This window comes from Biomphalaria glabrata, chromosome 7, assembly GCF_947242115.1.
Source record: "Biomphalaria glabrata chromosome 7, xgBioGlab47.1, whole genome shotgun sequence".
NCBI lineage: Eukaryota > Metazoa > Mollusca > Gastropoda > Planorbidae > Biomphalaria > Biomphalaria glabrata.
The window spans coordinates 6,900,224-6,918,074 of record NC_074717.1 but is presented as its reverse complement, the minus strand read 5'-3'; the positions used below and the strand labels follow the sequence as shown (position 1 = coordinate 6,918,074).

At 38.1% G+C, this 17,851-nt stretch overlaps 1 protein-coding gene across 6 annotated transcripts in view; it reads right to left on the bottom strand.

Annotated features, from left to right (window-relative positions):
* LOC106066251 (uncharacterized) overlaps positions 1-17,851 on the bottom strand; it is a 77,959-nt gene that overhangs the window by 42,450 nt on the left and 17,658 nt on the right. For 3 of the 6 annotated variants that reach the window (XM_013225229.2, XM_013225230.2, XM_013225232.2), the window contains exon 1: positions 4,619-4,997. The exons of 2 other annotated variants lie outside the window; for them this stretch is intronic. Coding sequence is in view for 1 of the 4 variants with exons in the window: in XM_056035119.1 (XP_055891094.1) it covers positions 9,850-12,191; positions 12,343-13,558 (3,558 nt within the window). In the remaining 3 variants the exon portion in view is untranslated. Of the gene's footprint in view, positions 1-4,618; positions 4,998-9,849; positions 12,192-12,342; positions 13,728-14,150; positions 14,627-17,851 lie in introns of those variants that run through there. One more of the 6 variants, XM_056035119.1, reaches the window with a different exon arrangement.

Below are 17,851 nucleotides of genomic sequence, written 5' to 3'. Positions count from 1 at the left end.
CTATAGCACGATATCCACAAACTTTATGCCAAACTATAGCACGATATCCACAAACTTTATGACAAACTATAGCACGTTATCCACAAACTTTATGCCAAACTATAGCACGATATCCACAAACTTTATGCCAAACTATAGCACGATATCCACAAACTTTATGCCAAACTATAGCACGATATCCACAAACTTTATGACAAACTATAGCACGATATCCACAAACTTTATGACAAACTATAGCACGATATCCACAAACTTTATGCCAAACTATAGCACGATATCCACAAACTTTATGACAAACTATAGCACGATATTCACAAACTTTATGCCAAACTATAGCACGATATTCACAAACTTTATGACAAACTATAGCACGATATCCACAAACTTTATGCCAAACTATAGCACGTTATCCACAAACTTTATGCCAAACTATAGCACGATATCCAAAAACTTTATGACAAACTATAGCATGATATTCACAAACTTTATGACAAACTATAGCACGATATCCACAAACTTTATGACAAACTATAGCACGATATTCACAAACTTTATGACAAACTGTAGCATGATATCCACAAACTTTATGACAAACTATAGCATGATATCCACAAACTTTATGACAAACTATAGCATGATATCCACAAACTTTGTAACAGACAATAACTTTACTAGCCACAAACTTTATAAGAAATTAGCTCTACTACACACAAACTTAACTTGATGGTTGCCTTTGCGTGGCAAGGCAAACCTGACTCTAAAAAAATAATGAACTGATAATTATAACTAACACTGGATCACTAAGACTAAGATGTAAAGGTCTTAAGCTAGAGAGATTACGTGAATAGGACAATGGGTTGTTGTTTTTCCAATGGTGCACTCAGCAATACAGCCAACAGCTCAGCAGCCAAAAACAGATGGATTAATAGAAAATGAGCTCGAAGAGCAAGTCTGCAGAACCAGTCAGGACAAAGGCGTTGGAGGTAAGTAACTCTTACCACGTGATTTAGAGAGGCTCTTCTGTGACAGCAGATTCATTTAAAGGTTTTGTGGTGAATGCTATGTATGTAATACCAGGCTGTCTTTCTGACATTCTGAAGTCGGTCTAAATTAATGCTGAAATGCACGTGAGCAGATCGTAATGATCAATGAATTCATTGTAATGTTTTCGCTGAACCAACACCCACTGTCTTGTCATGATGATGCAATAGAGACGTCCGTGACGATTTAAGACAATACTAAGTAAACTAAAGTACAAGTTCCCCATTCAGACCTTGTGATCTATAGGGCAGATGATGCAAAGGTCATCTTCAGTGACATACGGTTAACGATTGTGTCATGTGTCCAGCACAATGACGAACCGCCTTTACTTTTTCCCCAACTAATGTCAGGTACGCATTAGAGCTGGGTGGACTCAGAGGTGCCCGAAAGATACCGAAATAAAAAATCCCAGTATTCACAAGGATTCGAACCCGGGATCCCGGTTTGAAAACTAAGCGGTTTACCGCTATGCCACCCAGCCTCTAAGACAACAATAACTAGTAATCTTTTTATAGAAACAAAAACTATATTTTTTCCTCTTTTATACAGCTTATAGAGCGATCATTTTGCTTTTAATAATTAATAAATGTTAAAGTAAAACAAAATAATTATCCCGACTCACCCCACCCACTTTTAGAAGAAATCTTGGTTATAAGTGAATGTCTACATTTTCAAGAATAACGTCCATCCATCAGACATTTAAGCCCTTGCATGTGCAAGATGAATGGAGGAATTGGAATAACGTAATTATCATCTCTTTTGAAGCAGTGTCTGTAATTTATAAGATAAGATAACAGGCTTAGTTACGTAATGACGGTACGAAACATTCTAAGAGTCGTGTACTGTTTCGTTCCAATTCGTTTTTTTACGCAGGCAGTTATGGGAACCATTTCAAATAATGTTCTCAGCATTCACTTCCATTCAACATTTTGATAGTTCATGGTCTATCGCTTCGCTAAACATCGGGTACACGAGAGAGAAAGTTAGTCATTAAAAAACAGACACGAGTATAACTATTAGATAGAATTTAAGTTTCTTGATGTAATTTATTCTAATATCGTTACAGAACTCTTAAGGTTTAATACAATCAATCTCAGCCTACATTACAAGAGCTCCCCCTTTTTCAGGTTCTTGTGATCTATGGGGCAGGTGAAGTAAAGGTATTGATCCATCCACAGTTGACGAGGGTGTTATGTAGCCAGCACAACGACCAACCGCATTTCCTTTTCTCCAACTTATGTTAAGTACCCGCTAGGTTTGGGTGGACCGGCGCCTTCGGGTGGACTCAGAGGAGCTGGAAATACGAAATCCCAGTCCTCACCGGCGACACAGCGGTTAGTAAGCCAAGCGCTTTAACCCTTAGCCACCGCTCCCTCCTGTAATACAACAGCCTTGAAGTATAGTTGGGTCTCACCTAGCATTTGCTCGGGGGTTTTATTGCATGAAATCTTTTGATTACCCACAGTTCTAGATTCTATTACGGAGCATTCTGTCATTGTATCAACAGAAGTGTCTAGGACGTTGGCGTCCAGGTGAGCTAATTTAACTGATAACAGAACTATTGACACCAAGTCCCTCCTGTTATAAATTGTGACCTGCGAACAGACTGCAGTCATCCATTGAATAAATAGGGCTTATACCGAGAAGTACACGACGGTCAACTTACTAGATCTACTACCTTGTAGTGACTTGAAATGGGTAAAAGGGTGGATCGAGTTTAGTCAAATACACAGGAAACACGCCAATGGGAGCTAAGTCACGTGATCTATGTAGATCTACAATCTACATGGAGGTAAAGTTGACAAGAGGTCTTGACGTTTATATAATCAGTGCGGGGGGAGGGGGGGGTGTTTCCACGGCAACATAAAATGAAGCACTCGTCCCCAATGTTCAGACTCTAATTAGATGAGTCAATATTAGAAATCTGTATGAGTGGTATGTCAAAACGATGAGGAAATAATCATTAGGTTTTCGGTAAGTCCGTACGTAAGCACAAGTTCTATTTCACGGTCCCATCCTATGCATCCCCGCTAAGTGTGTAGATCTGCGCTTTTCTTCAAAGCAACTCTAAAGGTCGAATAATTAAACGTAGACTCATACAAATAACCTCTCCCTTTTTTTTTTCTCAAAGCTCTAAGCTAAAAATTCTAATAATTTCTAATTGATTAGTGAGATTTAGATCTACACAAGGTGTCTATCAAATCTACAATAGACCTACATTGCCTACCTTTTCAAGGCAGTATGACTATCCAACCCATCAAACAGACGCATTTAAAGTTTACGTCACTGGTTTTGACTTTATTAAAAAGTCTTTAACTCTACGAGAAAAAAAAATATAATACAGACGTTACTTCGAAAAAGAAGATTATTACGTTCTACGCGTCATGCATCTAGTCATGCATGTTAACTAACAACTTAAATTATGCCAAGTCACTGGTTTTCCTGACTGACTCAGGCAACCCATTCCTTGCTCTAATAGCACTAGGGAAGAAAGAGCATTTGTACAAATTTGTCCTAGCATTAGGAACGAGGAATGTGCCTTAATCTTTGTGTCTTTCTGAGTATTTTATTACATTTTGTTTTTATATTTGAAGATTAGCTGCCTGGTAGAGTGGTATGCGCTCTGGACTATCGTCTCAATGCTCAAGGATTCGAACACCGCCAGCTGCATCCCACGTCGATCTGCGAGAGGTTAAGCCAAGAACATACGGAACTTGAAATAAACAAAAGGGAGTAGGCATTTGAGACTACATTCTCAGGATAAAGTCTTTGTGATTCGCTTTTCGCTCTGATAATTGCAATTACAGAAACTAGACAATAGATAAATGTATAAATGTGCAACAGTTGCCTTAACTTCCTAGGATGCACTATAGACAACAAGTTATCTAGTCAATTTAAATAATTTCGTAACATAAACAAGACATGACAGCGTTCGATCAAGTCATGTAGTAAGCCAGTTGGACAAGTTGGACCAGGGCTTTACATTTACAAGAACCTTTTGATATTTTTACGACCTGCGCCCGTGGCTACTACTGTCTTTATGGTCCCTCCTTCACCTAAACTACTGGGCACCTTGCACAGTATCAACTTTTATGTCTTCTTTTATATATATATTCAAACCACAACAGTCCATGTTTACAGCCATTTGTTGAGATTTATTGATAGAGTATTTATAGTCATTTTGCATACAACTTTTAGAGCGCCTCCTAAAACATATTACATTGAATTTAACCTATAAATAATCATTTACTGGAAATTCAGAACTGGCTTCTTCAACAATGACTGATCACACAATGCGTAAATATAGTACAACTTTTGGTAATCTGTATAGGAGTTATAATCCGAAACGAGTTCGAGATGTTCACCACATTTACGTTAATGATATTCCTGGTATAAACATTTTAGAACGAGGAATTGAATTGCATGGACATCAATGTAAAATCACTCAGTTAATAAATTAGATTTTTTTTTACATGTATTAAAAGTCATCTTTGTTAGCCTTTGTTATACTAAAAAGCATTAAAATATCACAGGCGCTTGTTATTTTAAATGAGTATACAAAATCAAGTCTACATACGGCTGACGAGAAAACTTTAGTGAACTGGTCTAGGTTCTTTTATTTCCATCTTCCAAACACCGTGTTTCTACACATGAGAGAAACATTTTCCAAATATCCAGAAGGCAAAAGAAAGCAATGAACAGATAGCCGTCTAGTTATCTCCACGGAGATCCATGGCTGAATCACTGGCTTGTTTTGTTGGTGAAGCCGGGTGGACTCGGCCCTGTAGCCTACTTTACGAACGGTGGTATAAAAAGGTCTGACGTATACTTAACACACAGGGGACCGCATCCTTAGATAGGGGGGTATCACATCACTATAACACCCCTCCCCCTCTTCTTTCATCGTCACCAAGTCTAAACCATTCCTCACCCCTTCCTTGTTTCCCCCCTCTCTGAAACTGTGTGATAATCTAATCCCGGTCTCCCAGAGTCTAGGACGTAAGTTTAGCAGAGTGAACCAGTGGTTCCCAAACATTTTGTTCCTGGAACATCCGCTGATACTCGTTTACAATCAAAGATAATAATTAAAAAAAAATAATTATTAGTGTAGTAATTGGATTCACACATTTATATGCTATTTTTAAAAGAACCGTAAGTTCTTCACTATCGTGTAAAAATAATTAGCAAGATGTCTGGCAACTGGTAGGAAAAGGGGGGGGGGGCAGTTTAAACCCCAAAAAAGTTTTTTAAGTAGGTGGCAGGAGGGGGGAGGGAGCTTGGCGAAAAGAAATGTGAATTTGGTTTATAAGAAATGTCATTTAAATAGTTAAAAGCAGCACATTTTATTTGAAAACGTATTAATGTGTATGACAAGATATTTGAAATTACACCTAGGTATAGTGATTATTTCACGATATTGTGGATGTGATATACTTTTTTATGCTGGCAGGCCTAATGTATTAGACCTAGAGATTATCAGTATTTATTACATTATTCTTTCTTAAATACCACAATATTCTTTTCATGTAAATAGAAATTAATAAGGTAAATTGAAATGATTAGCCTAAACAAATTCTGGCACCAGAACACCCTTTTTAAAACAAAATAATGGAGAGATTCCTGACTTGGAAACCCTTGCCTATGAAATATACCAACGGAAGCAATCAGAAGCCTGAAACTTTATAATGAGAACGCCGAAGAGTTGAAAAAAAAATTTAATAGACAAGCATTGTAGTAAAATATTTCTAGGTCAGTGAGTGTAAATAAAACAATGAATTAGCATTGGGGGCACGAGTTTGCATTAAAGATCAGCATGTTTCGAAAAGTTAAGAACCGCTGAAAGACAAGCTAACGAAGCCAAGCATTACTGGTTTATCCACAAGGTATTAGCGGCTCGTCTCCCCTTTACCGTGGCGGGAAAGATACGTCTGCGTAATTAGTGACGCCAAACTTTCTCCGACACAATCGTCATTGGAGACGACGATGAGGAACTATATACAAGTTTTAAGGATTTCACAGCGAAGACTCTTTCAACTAGCATCAAGTCAGTTTTCATCTCATACCATTTAATTTGTCTAAGAAATCATCTAACAATCATTTAAAATACTAGCGCCATTAATTAACGAATTTCTGCTTGTTCAGAATCATTTCAATCAATATTAGGAGTAACTAGATTTAAATACATTTCATTTGTTAGTCACTTCAATAGTAAAGTTGCCCTTTCAGTTCTAGCGATCTATAGGTCATGTAATTGTCATCTGTTCCTGTGGACCAACGTTAACGAGAGTGTCATGTGGCCAGAACAACGACCAACTGCCTTTACTTTTTTCCCCAAATAATGTAAGGTGCCCATTAGAGCTGCGTGGACTCAAATCCCAGTCTTCACAGGGATTTGAACACGGGACGTCTGGTTTGGAAGCCACGCGTTTTACCGCTCAGCAACCGCGCCTCCAGTCACTTCATTTAGGGAGAAATCTATTTACATCCCAATAGAGGATGGCAAACGTGAAAATTCATTCATATGGTACATTAACTATTGCGAAATAGAAACACGGACACGCTCCAAACATTTACTAAACAAAAGTTTATGTTACATAATTGGTGTCAGACGGCCGGACTATATTTCAAACAAAATCTGAGGGAAAAAAAAAAAGACAGAGAAAGAAATCAGAAAACGCAAATGAGTTTGGGGTGGGGGTTGGGCATACAATGCGACAAACAGAAAGCATTGCGAAACGAGCACTTGACTCACTTAACCCACAGGGGAAAAGCAAGGCTGGAAGACCAAAGCAAACATGGAGAAGACCAGTAGACCAAAAGACAAAGATGGAGAAGATCAGTAGACCAAAAGACAAAGATGGAGAAGACCAGTAGACCAAAAGACAAAGATGGAGAAGATCAGTAGACCAAAAGACAAAGATGGAGAAGACCAGTAGACCAAAAGACAAAGATGGAGAAGACCAGTAGACCAAAAGACAAAGATGGAGAAGATCAGTAGACCAAAAGACAAAGATGACAGAAAGGACATGGAACCATCTGAGGGGAATCGCCCAGAACAGAGCCCGATGGCGAAGTGCTGTAGTGGCCCCTATGTTCCACTTGGAGTCAAAAGGAATAAGTCAAGCCAAGATGATGACATAACTTATTGTGTGATAAATTTGTTTCCTAATTCGGCACTCAACACTGTTATATTCCTATACTATAGATTTCTATTTTTAAATAATAGTACAACAAAAAATAAAACAAAAAGAAAGCAACTTTGAAAGGGAGAGCATCAGGTCCAACAACGATAAAGAGTGGCATACATTAGCATGTAAAGGTTAAATGTCAGGGTCGAGTACAAGCTAAGCGTTATGTCAGACATGGGGGACAGAGCGAAAGGGAAATCCCAGGGGTTAATGTAGGTCAGTCACCGTCACTGATATACAGACATTGTCACAAACTCCAGGAGAGTATCTCTTTGTTTTTCAGAGACTAGAAGTTACAAATACTTACAAATGTAGATACAGTTGAACCTTAATAAAACCGTGATTTTATATTCTAAAGCTGCACGACGGTAATATATGAAAACTGCGCAAAGATATACTCGGAATGTGCTTAAGTTAACTTATTGCAATGCAAAGCTTCACACGTAGACACTTAAGTAATAAGCCAGCAAAATGTTAAATACTTGAAAAAAAAAGAAGCTTATCAAATGGGAAGAACTCCACATTTGCACAATAATGTAGAATTTCGGTACGTGACGTTTTGGCGCCGCCGTTTTGGCGCCGCCGTTTTGGCCCCGCCGTTTTGGCGACGGGACGTTTTGGCGCGAGCCGTTTTGGCGACGGGACGTTTTGGCGCGAGATATCATTTGACGATAATTTAATAAGCACGTAGCTTTTTTTTTTAATGAACCCTTGAATTCCAGCGATCCAGCGACTTAGGCAAATAACCATGGTGTCTATGTATAATTAACTTGAAGTATTTTGAGAAACATGGTACATGTATTATATTTTACTTATATTAGCAAGTGTTTGGTATGTATAGTTGGAGATACCATACAGTTATTAAATAAACCAATGTTAATGTAAACAAATAATTGCATCAATTTTTAGTCTATCATCGTTTCATTTTGTTTTTAATTTTAAAGTAATATCTTAAAAAACGTTTTTGAAAATAAAAGTGTGCCTCTTAATAAACACACATACACAAGCCAAAATGTTTATTATAGAAAATGATGTGAAAAACAAACACACATTTACATTTAGTACGTGAAAAATATGTCTTAACACAAACACTCATGTAATGCATAGATATGAATAATTCTTTTAAAAGAAATAATACAATAAACGTACATAATGTATTTCGCGCCAAAACGTCCCGTCGCGAAAACGGCTCGCGCCAAAACGACCTTCGCGCCAAAACGGCGGGGCCAAAACGGCGGCGCCAAAACGTCCTGCTTCGGTAGAATTTATTTCCATTTTTTCGATATCAAACAAAATAATTAAATACCAATAATTAATTGTAAAAAAAAAAATATTTTAAAAATTCCCCTTTCAGACCTTGATATCTATAGAGCAGATGATGTAAAGGTCATCTATATCTGTGCCCATTAACTGATTGGTTTTTACTTGGTTTGGGTTTTTTAGCGTAAACTTTCAAGAGAACATTAAGACCTACCAGTACGCCTAATTAATTGGCTAATTGCTTCTTTTTATTGATTCATATTGATTCAGCAAAATTTTAAGTTTTAAAGACAAACATCCACAAAAAAGCTAAAAAATTCTAGAAATAAAAAATCACCCTTTCGGTCAGGATTTTTGTCCATCACAAAAGAGAAACAAGACACAGATAGCAAAGACAAACAGACACAAACACTCTTTTGTTCCCCTGGCAATCAAATCATTAAATAAGAACAATCTGGTATAAACTTTGTCACATGTAAATTATGAGTGAGTCTGGTGTGAATGTACACTTTGGTTTCTTATAGTTATAATGTTTTTTGTTTGGTGTAATGCACAAATAGTAAGACAATTCCTTACGGACCATAAAGATTATTGTTATTATTGTCTTTTTAGGTACAATATACTTATGTAAACATTCAACCTGATCCGAGAATGGGTGTGCGAGAAATAAACGTGTTCAAAATCAGCACCAGACAGACGGAATTGATAACAGCTTTGTAAAAAACGTACGACCGCAGTTTTTTTGTGTCATTTGTTACACGTAACAACAAAGTGTTTCCCTGATCTTTTTTTTTCTCCAATGACTAAAGGTTTTTAAAAAAATTAAAAAAAAATCAGATGGTACTTAAACGTTTGAAAGCATTTTCAAGCTCACCCCACCATTTATTTTCAAATAATATCGCCTATGAACCCTCAACGCAAGTGGCCAGCAAAAAATAAAACAAAAAAACTCAAACAGTGAACTGTTAATATGTCATTCCCTCCCCTTCAAATCCTCTCTTTTTTTTTTTAAAGTAATTTGTTCGACATTTGAACCATATTTTCCAACCAGCTTTTTAAAATCATTGCTTAACATAAAAAAAAAAAATTCGTATTGTGTTTTCCCCTCCCCAGTATTTTTTTGAAACCCCCCCCCCTTTTTTTTTGGGGGGGGGGGGGTGTTCATAATTTTTTCTTTGTTTTCTTCTGTTCACGCAAATGACACAATTATTACGAGTTGTCTTTGATAATAGTCAGACACTTTAGTTATACAACCGCAATATCTTCTATTCGCGAACGCATAATTACAAAATGAAATTACTTATGTACAAGTTGCATAGTAAAACATAGTAAATAAAATAAAGTAACTGCGGTACATTACCGATGGAGATGCCAACTCATCCGATTCCAACTTAGAAAAAGCTGGGTCCGTGACTATTACGTCTATAGACCTTGGTAGCTCATCATAGTTCACCGGAAGTGCACTCTCGTGCATTTGTGTTTTAGCGACATTTTCATTAGCCGTCTTTCGAGTGTTAGATACCGAGGTGGAAAGACTTGCACGGTATGGTCTTGTGCTGCTAATATAGTCATTTTTATCCTTATAGTTCTCAGTTCGTTCAAACTGAAAGTCTGATGTTCTTGTCTTTCCCCGGGAATCAAATTTATAAGTTTTGACGTTATTTTTTCCCGGGTCGTCAACGAGATTAGTTGGCATGTCATAAGGACCTATCTTATTGACGTAGTTTGGTCCTTCAAACACTCTGTCATTCGAAGAATCGTTGGCTTCGATTCTGCCATTGTTTTCCGTAGTAAGCATTGGAAGTCGATTACTTCGTCGACGATTCTCTTTTCTGTCTAGAGATCTGTAGCCCGAAGATAAAGTTTCGCTGGAAGTTTGCCTCGACGTAGATAGCAAGTGAACTGTAGATTTACTCTGATGGAGGCTGCCGTCCAGGTTTTGGGATATCCCTTTGGGAAAATCATTGCGAGATGCAAGACGTCCGCTAGCCTTCTCACACACCCGAGACGTTTGTGAATCCGCTTCATAGAAACATTCATTTTCAAGTTGAAGAGCGGACGGTGAGAAGGTTGAAACCTTGTCCGCTGGTTTTTGGTATGAATTTGGGCCATTACAAGATTTAAAATCTGTCGGACTGTTTTGGACATGAAAAGTTTGAGGGAGATTTTGCTCATGGATGATGTTTAGCTGTGAATGTAAGGCATCACGTATTGGATGCTGCCTTTGGAAATATCGGACAGATTGCGCATGCTTCAAATGTGAGTTTTCTGTCACCTCATGTTGTTTAGAGCCTTTAAAGTCATAGTTTGGTGCACTCACCGAATCTTTTGGGATGTTCAACGGCGTTGCTTTATGCAATGCGATCGACTGGTTCGAAACGTTGCTTATACCTGTATTAAAGTATTCACTTGACCTTTTGAGATATTCACTTGACCTCTTGAGAGCAGACGGGAGTAAGAGATGAGAGTCTGGCCGCTGCGTAGTTTGTAAATTGGAAAGTGGTAAACTTTTGCGTCGATCAGGATTATTGTTTTGTGGGTTGATTCTCACATAAAGCGGAGATTGTCTTGTAATCGCGTTCAGTGGGCTTCCGCTATCTCCGTAAGTGTTCTCCAGGTCTTTAAGAAACTCCATTCCAGGTCTGAATTCTTCGTTTTGATAAGAAGAATAGTCATTTAGAGAAAATTTGTATTTGCCATCATTTGGCGTCTGTTTCTCGTGAGAACTATAGCCATTACCAGTAGTTTCGTTGCTTTCCGGAATATCTGGCTGACGAGTCTGTTGTTCTAATTGAGCTCGATGTCGATTTTCTTTAAGCGAGTCAAGGTCGCTGGATTTTCTTGTACTGCGAGGGAGCTGACTGTAAATTGCAGCAATGTCCACAGACTTGGCGTGTCTGACACGAGCAGATGTCTTGTTGCCAAGAGGCAGTGAAGCTCTATGTCTCTGAGGTGAAGGCAAGCGATTTGACCGTCCAGCCTCTGAATGTCCAGCCTCGATGTAAGATTGTTTCTTCACGGCATTGACCATTTTAGTCCGTAGACTATCCCCATGATATGTCTTGAAGTGTCTTTCAGCTATGGATCCTGACAATAATTGCTGTCTATTTGTAGATAATTGTGGTACATTGCTTCTGCTTAGCAAGATTGCTTTTGGTTTACATTCTTCTTTGCTTCCAAATTTGTTCGCCTCGCGAGAATGGGTCTCTGCATTCGATTGTTCAAATCTATCACTTTGTGTAGTGGCAGAACCCTGTACATGTAGATCTGGAAATAAATTGACTGGTTTTAACTTTTCTTTACTCTGAAGTTTAGTTCTTCCAAACTCAGCTGGCACAGAATTAGGTAGATGGATCGTTGGGTTTCTCGCCCTTCTCTGAAACTGTGTGTATGCATTAGACAGGGCGGTTCTTAGTCTGGGCAGCAGGGGATCTGGAGTGTAGTTGTTTTCGTCTTTACATATTTTGGTTATTTTTACCTTGCCCGAGTTTGAGACACAGATGGGTGGTTTTGATGCAGCCTGTGTTAAAGTGACCTTCTTGTTCTCGTATCTTACAATGTGATCTGCTGGTCTGCCACGCTGGTCGGCACTAAGTTTTGTACTCTGGCTCTCTGTGGTGACGGAAGGTGCAGCTTGAACTGGTAGGGGTTTCATAGGTGTAGACGTCAGGGCAGTTTGTCCTGGATCCCAAGTGAGAGATTCTGTAAAGACAATATAAATATTTATTGTAACAAGATAGAATCATCATTATTTATAATTAAATTTTAAGTATATGTTAAATAAAGTGTGTATAGATTATTTTTTTATAAAAATAGAACTAAAATAGTGTACGCAAAAACAAAATGATCTTACCAGATTTCGGCATTCTTCCAACACCAGATGCAGGTTGTACAGGTGGAAGAGCATCAGTGTTAGGTCTAGCTGGATGGGTTGATTTGTTGCTTCGTAAAGTGCCTCCCTCTGCACCATCTCGTCTCAAAGTTGACCTTTGAACTTGGCCATATTCGTCCTTAGCAACAGTTCGTTGTTGCGCTGCATCCTTTTTCATTATCCATCTTCGGCTTGGTTCTTTTTGAGGATCACACCAATCCGATTTTGTGTTGTCTTTCCAAGAATGTAACTGCTGGCCTAAAGGCTGACTAAAGCGACGTAGCTGCACCTCTTCGTGGGAGATTTCCGGTTCAATTTTAATACGCTTAGCATCAGGATAATACGTCTCTCTGGTGACTTCCTGTACCTCCAAAGAAGAACGCGGAAGATGCGTTTGGTTTGCAGTTGGGTCTCCAGGAGGAATTCCTGGATAAACTTGTTGGCTTCTAGGGACTAACGTACCATCAAAGTGTCCGTAAGTTGAATTTCTTTTTTCATTGTCTGTCACTTTGTTGGAAGGTTGATTTCTATGGCTAAAGATATGTTTTAGTTGTGCAGTGATTTTATTGAATCTAACGCTTGCTTGGCGTTCCCTGTATTCAGCCGAACGATTGGTTGCCATGCGTTGTTGGGCAGAAGACGCTTCTTGAATTCTACAATTTTGAACAAATTCCTTTGTCTCAGATTTGTTCACCTTTTGTAGTGCTTCTGTTTCTTTTAAGCCGTCAATTTGAGCGTCAGAAATTTTTCTCTGTTTTATATTGTTCGGTGAGTCTTGATTTACTGTTTGTGAGTTATAGGACCCATGAGACTGGGATTTATAAACATCTCCCGTAGCTGTCTCCTCTCGGTCAAGATCGTTTAACCTATAATCCTTACTTTTTCCGGAGTTGGGAAGTTTTCTTTCAAATACTGGACATCTGCTGGCGTCGATTCCAAACACAGGATTGGTTTCATCCATTGCCGGGATCGATAACTCATTCACTAATCCATTTCTTGAATCGATTCTATCACGGCTATTTATATTCTGCTGACGTCCGCTTAAATTTTGCTTCCAGACATTTTTCGCGGGATCTTGTTTAGATTTGTTTCCCCTCATTTGTGAGCGGATGTATGCCACCGTGGCTACGGGACTCACTGCATATCTTTGCTTAGGGCTTTGATGTGACATGTTGTAGGATGTTAAAGCTCTCTCCATTTTTATCTACGACCTTTGTATGAAAAGGAAATCAGGTTTTGTATTTAGTAGCAGTTAATGATTGTCTACTTGAGATGTAACAAAATAAGTAGGTCAGATGTGGGTCTGTGTATCCACGTGAAATACTGCACTTCGTTAATCTTAAACTCGAAGACAATGCCTTGAATGACTTAAAGAAATTCGAAGGTCTAGTTTTGTTTAACTGTTTCGTCGGTTTATTATAATTTAATTACAACTTTAAATAAATCCCTTCAAAAATGAGATCAGTGAACAACACGAAACGAAAAAAGAAAACACGATGTTTTAACTCTTTCTCTCCGTAATTATTTTCCTCGTTCCGATAGAATTATTCATTTTGCTCTTTTGTATTTCACTATCCTGATATGATTAAACTTCAATTAATTTGTTATTTGTTATCAGAAAATGTCGCATTTGGTATCAAATTATAGAGGAATGCATGCTTTTTTTTTTATCAATACAAATTAAAGTTAATAAATCCAAAAAATCGATTTAGTTTAACGGGGTCAAATCAACGTTGGCATCGTCAAATAGGAGAGAAAGAGTTAAGTTGGAAATGTTGTTCAGAACTTACGCAAAATATTTCCACACACACGCATAAAAGTCATTTAAAAATTACACAATTCACAGCCTGTAGTCTGTACATCAAACCAAACAGAATTTTTACTACATGAACAATTTGAGAATTTTTTCCCCTATACACAAAGTCATATCAAAATCTTGCGATGAAACACAATTTCAAGAAATGTTTTCACCGGCACATAACACTCCACGTAGTGTTGACAACACGCTGTGTTCCATGTGTCAACACACAGATGTGTCTAGATGTACACACTGTCTTCTCGTGACCCCACAAGACCCCAGCTTTTTTTTTTTTTTCATTCTTCAATAAAATCATTTCTCAAAGGTATAAATGTAATGTCTAGCAGCTGACACGTGTCGCCATTGTCGTCTGCCTCTTTGTTTAAACAGGCGGGGGTCATTGTGTGAACTCTGCTCAGCGGGAAATTCAAATTTTAGTTCTTTTTTTTGGAACGAAAAGAGCAGTGCTGCTAACGCTGGGTATTTTACTCTGGATATTAGGTTTTATTTCGTTCTCCATTATTTGTATAATGTTTGTAAAATGTTTTACATGATTCGGACATGTTTCGTAACGATGAAGTAGACACAACGTACATACCGAGATTCTGAAAGATCTATGTAAAGTTTCATCAGAATGTGTTCCATTCTATTTTCACGTCAGATGTTATGGATTCTTTCACTCAATACAAACGCACGTTACTATAAGAGTCATACACTGCGATTTTTCCTATATACTAACAAAAGATGACTGCCTGGTCAGGTGGTATGCACTCTGGACTGTCCTCTCGATAGTCCCACGTTTGAATCCTGCCTGCATCCATCCCGCTGCCATTCTACGGGAGGTTCAGCTAGGATGTAATAATCATCAATTCTGAAGGAACACTTAAAAATATGTCAAACAAGCAAACGAAACAAGAGAAACGCTTTTGTTTATTACCTAATGAACTTGTCGTTGGTCGACGCCCCTGAAATGCACGCACACATTCACAACTAAACAAACATCTAGATGGCTATTTGATACAAATGTTAAATATAAAACTCAATTCAGTGAATTATAAGTCAACTATCACGTTAAAATGATTGGTTAATTACAATATTTAGAGAGAAAAAAACTATTAATAAAATGCATATCTGGCCCTAAATTAATAGAGCAAGAATCAGTCTCCCCCCTCCCCCCCCCCCACCTTTCCGGTCGTGTTCCCCCCCCCTCCCCGGTCGTGTTCCCTCTTCTCAAGGTAGCAATACTAAATAGCAGGAAGTTTAGGAGGACAAAAGAAAAACTTAAGTGGAGTCACGTCTGCGTAACGCAATAACTGGGACGCTTTCATAGTAGCTGTGTCTCAAGGACGCGGTGTATAGCTTCTACCTCCCATCACACCAGGGCCCAAATATTTTCATTGCCGATTTACTTCAGCCTGGAGCAAGCCGAGCATTTGAGAACGTTTTGTTCCCGGATGATGATTCTTGACCACAGAGGGTCGACCTAACCGAGCCCACTGGACAGAAGGACCACTTGAGATCGAAGCTAACGGTACTCTCCCTCTCGTGTGTCATCTGGAAAAGGGGGGGGGGAAGATTCAATGGTTTGATGGGTGGCTGTGTCTAATGACGAGGCTCAAGTGGGACTTCGTTGAGAGGGACATTGGGGCGTGCACGAGGGCAATAAATTGGTGGACGATAATTGGGCTAATCCTAAACCCAACATAGACACAGTTAACAGGTGGTAACCGAGTTAGTTAATCTGATCCTAAACGCTATTTATGGCATGAGTTCTGCTGACCATGTATGTTGACCTACTGTTATATATGTACATATATATATATATAATAGAGAGAAAGAGAGAGAGAGAGAGATACCCTAGAAGAAAGAGAAAAAAAGATAAAGAGATGTAAAGAGAAAGGAGAGAAATGAAATGATATAGGCGTAAAGAGAAAGGAGAGAAGAGATAAGATAAAGAGAGAGAGAGAGAGAGAGATGTAAAGAGAAAGAAGCGCTTAGAGAGATGAGAAGGGAGAAAATTAAAAGTGAGAGTCGAGGACAATGCAAATGAGAAGTGAGATAGCAAGTAGGAGGGAGTAAAAAAAAAAAGAGTAAACGAATAAAATAAATTAAATATCTTGTTATGGTTTTAAAACAGCTTTTAAAAATAAACAAATGACATAACAGAAAAAAAAAAAAACATTCTAATACCCTTCAAATAATCTCCAAGCATTTAGTCTTGATCTAAATCAGTAATGCCCAACCTAATTCGACCTGCGGGCCATTTTGATTTCCGACACCTCTGTCGTGAGCCACATGACCGAAAAAGTACAAAAATGAAATGAAATTGACCTAAAACAAGTTTATTAGAAACTTTTGCATTTTACATTAATCAATGGGATATTGGAAGTCTATCATCATAAAGCGTCTGAAACTGGCTTCATTTCTCTACTTAAAATGTGAGCAACATTGTAGATAGCTTTACCAAACGACTCATATTCTTGTCTCTTCTTAGCAAATATCCCCATCGATCCTTTAGGCGTAGTTTAATCATCTTTAATTCGAAGTCCAACTAAGAATGTTTTATAATCTGTTTCTATGTTGTGCTTCATAACAGCCACACTTTACAAAATAAATTTGCTGGTTTATTATCATGTCCCACAAAAAAATAGGTAAAGATCCATCCACTTTTCCTGGTAGATTCTAAATTCAGACTCCACTTTTAGTTTTTTCGGCTCCCCCATTGCATAAACCTACAAGTTTTAAATGTTTTGGTACCAATCCATCAGAGAAAAACTTTGTAAGCAATATGTACCGACGTTTCGGCGGGCCGGATGAAACCACGTCGCGGGCCGGATATGGCCCGTGGGCCGTATTTTAGGCATCACTGATCTAGATTATTCTAAATCTCTGTTCTGCATTATACACAAATCCCCAATTCCAATAGGCCATATAGCGTGTTAAGACTAGAAACCTAGTACAGATGGCTGTAAACTAACGTGTACATAATAATTTAAAAAATGCATCGAATTTGATTTCCATATTTTCCCAGCATTCCAAGTTCAAGTAAGAGACCATCTCATCTGTTAATTAAATACGTACCTAATATTTAAATGCCCGCCAAAAATTCACATAGCAGACGACATAGTGAACCTTTGTTAATGACAAAACAATGGCTTCTTGTTTAGGTTTGTGGGTCAAGGTTACACACTCTTGATTTGGGGCAGAAGAAACCTCTAAACCAGCGTATCTCAAAAAGTTTCCTTTTGTCGTGTCATGTAAATTTATAAAATCTTCATTATCCATAAGAAAATTTGTTTTACAATTTGTGCATTACACCAAGCAAAACACAATAACTATAGATATAGATATTTTAGATATAGATATATAAATGGATGGATAGATAGCTAGATAGATAGATAGATAGATAGATAGATAGATAGATAGATAGATAGATAGATAGATAGATAGATAGATAGAGAGACAGACAGACAGACAGACAGACAGACAGACAGACTAATAGATAGATAGATAGAGAGAGAGAGAGAGACAGACATACAAACAGACCGACAGACAGACAGACAGATAGATAAATAGAGAGAGAGAGAGAGACAGACAGACAGACAGACAGACCGACAGACCGACAGACAGACAGATAGACAGATAGATAGATAGATAGATAGATAGATAGATAGATAGATAGATAGATAGATA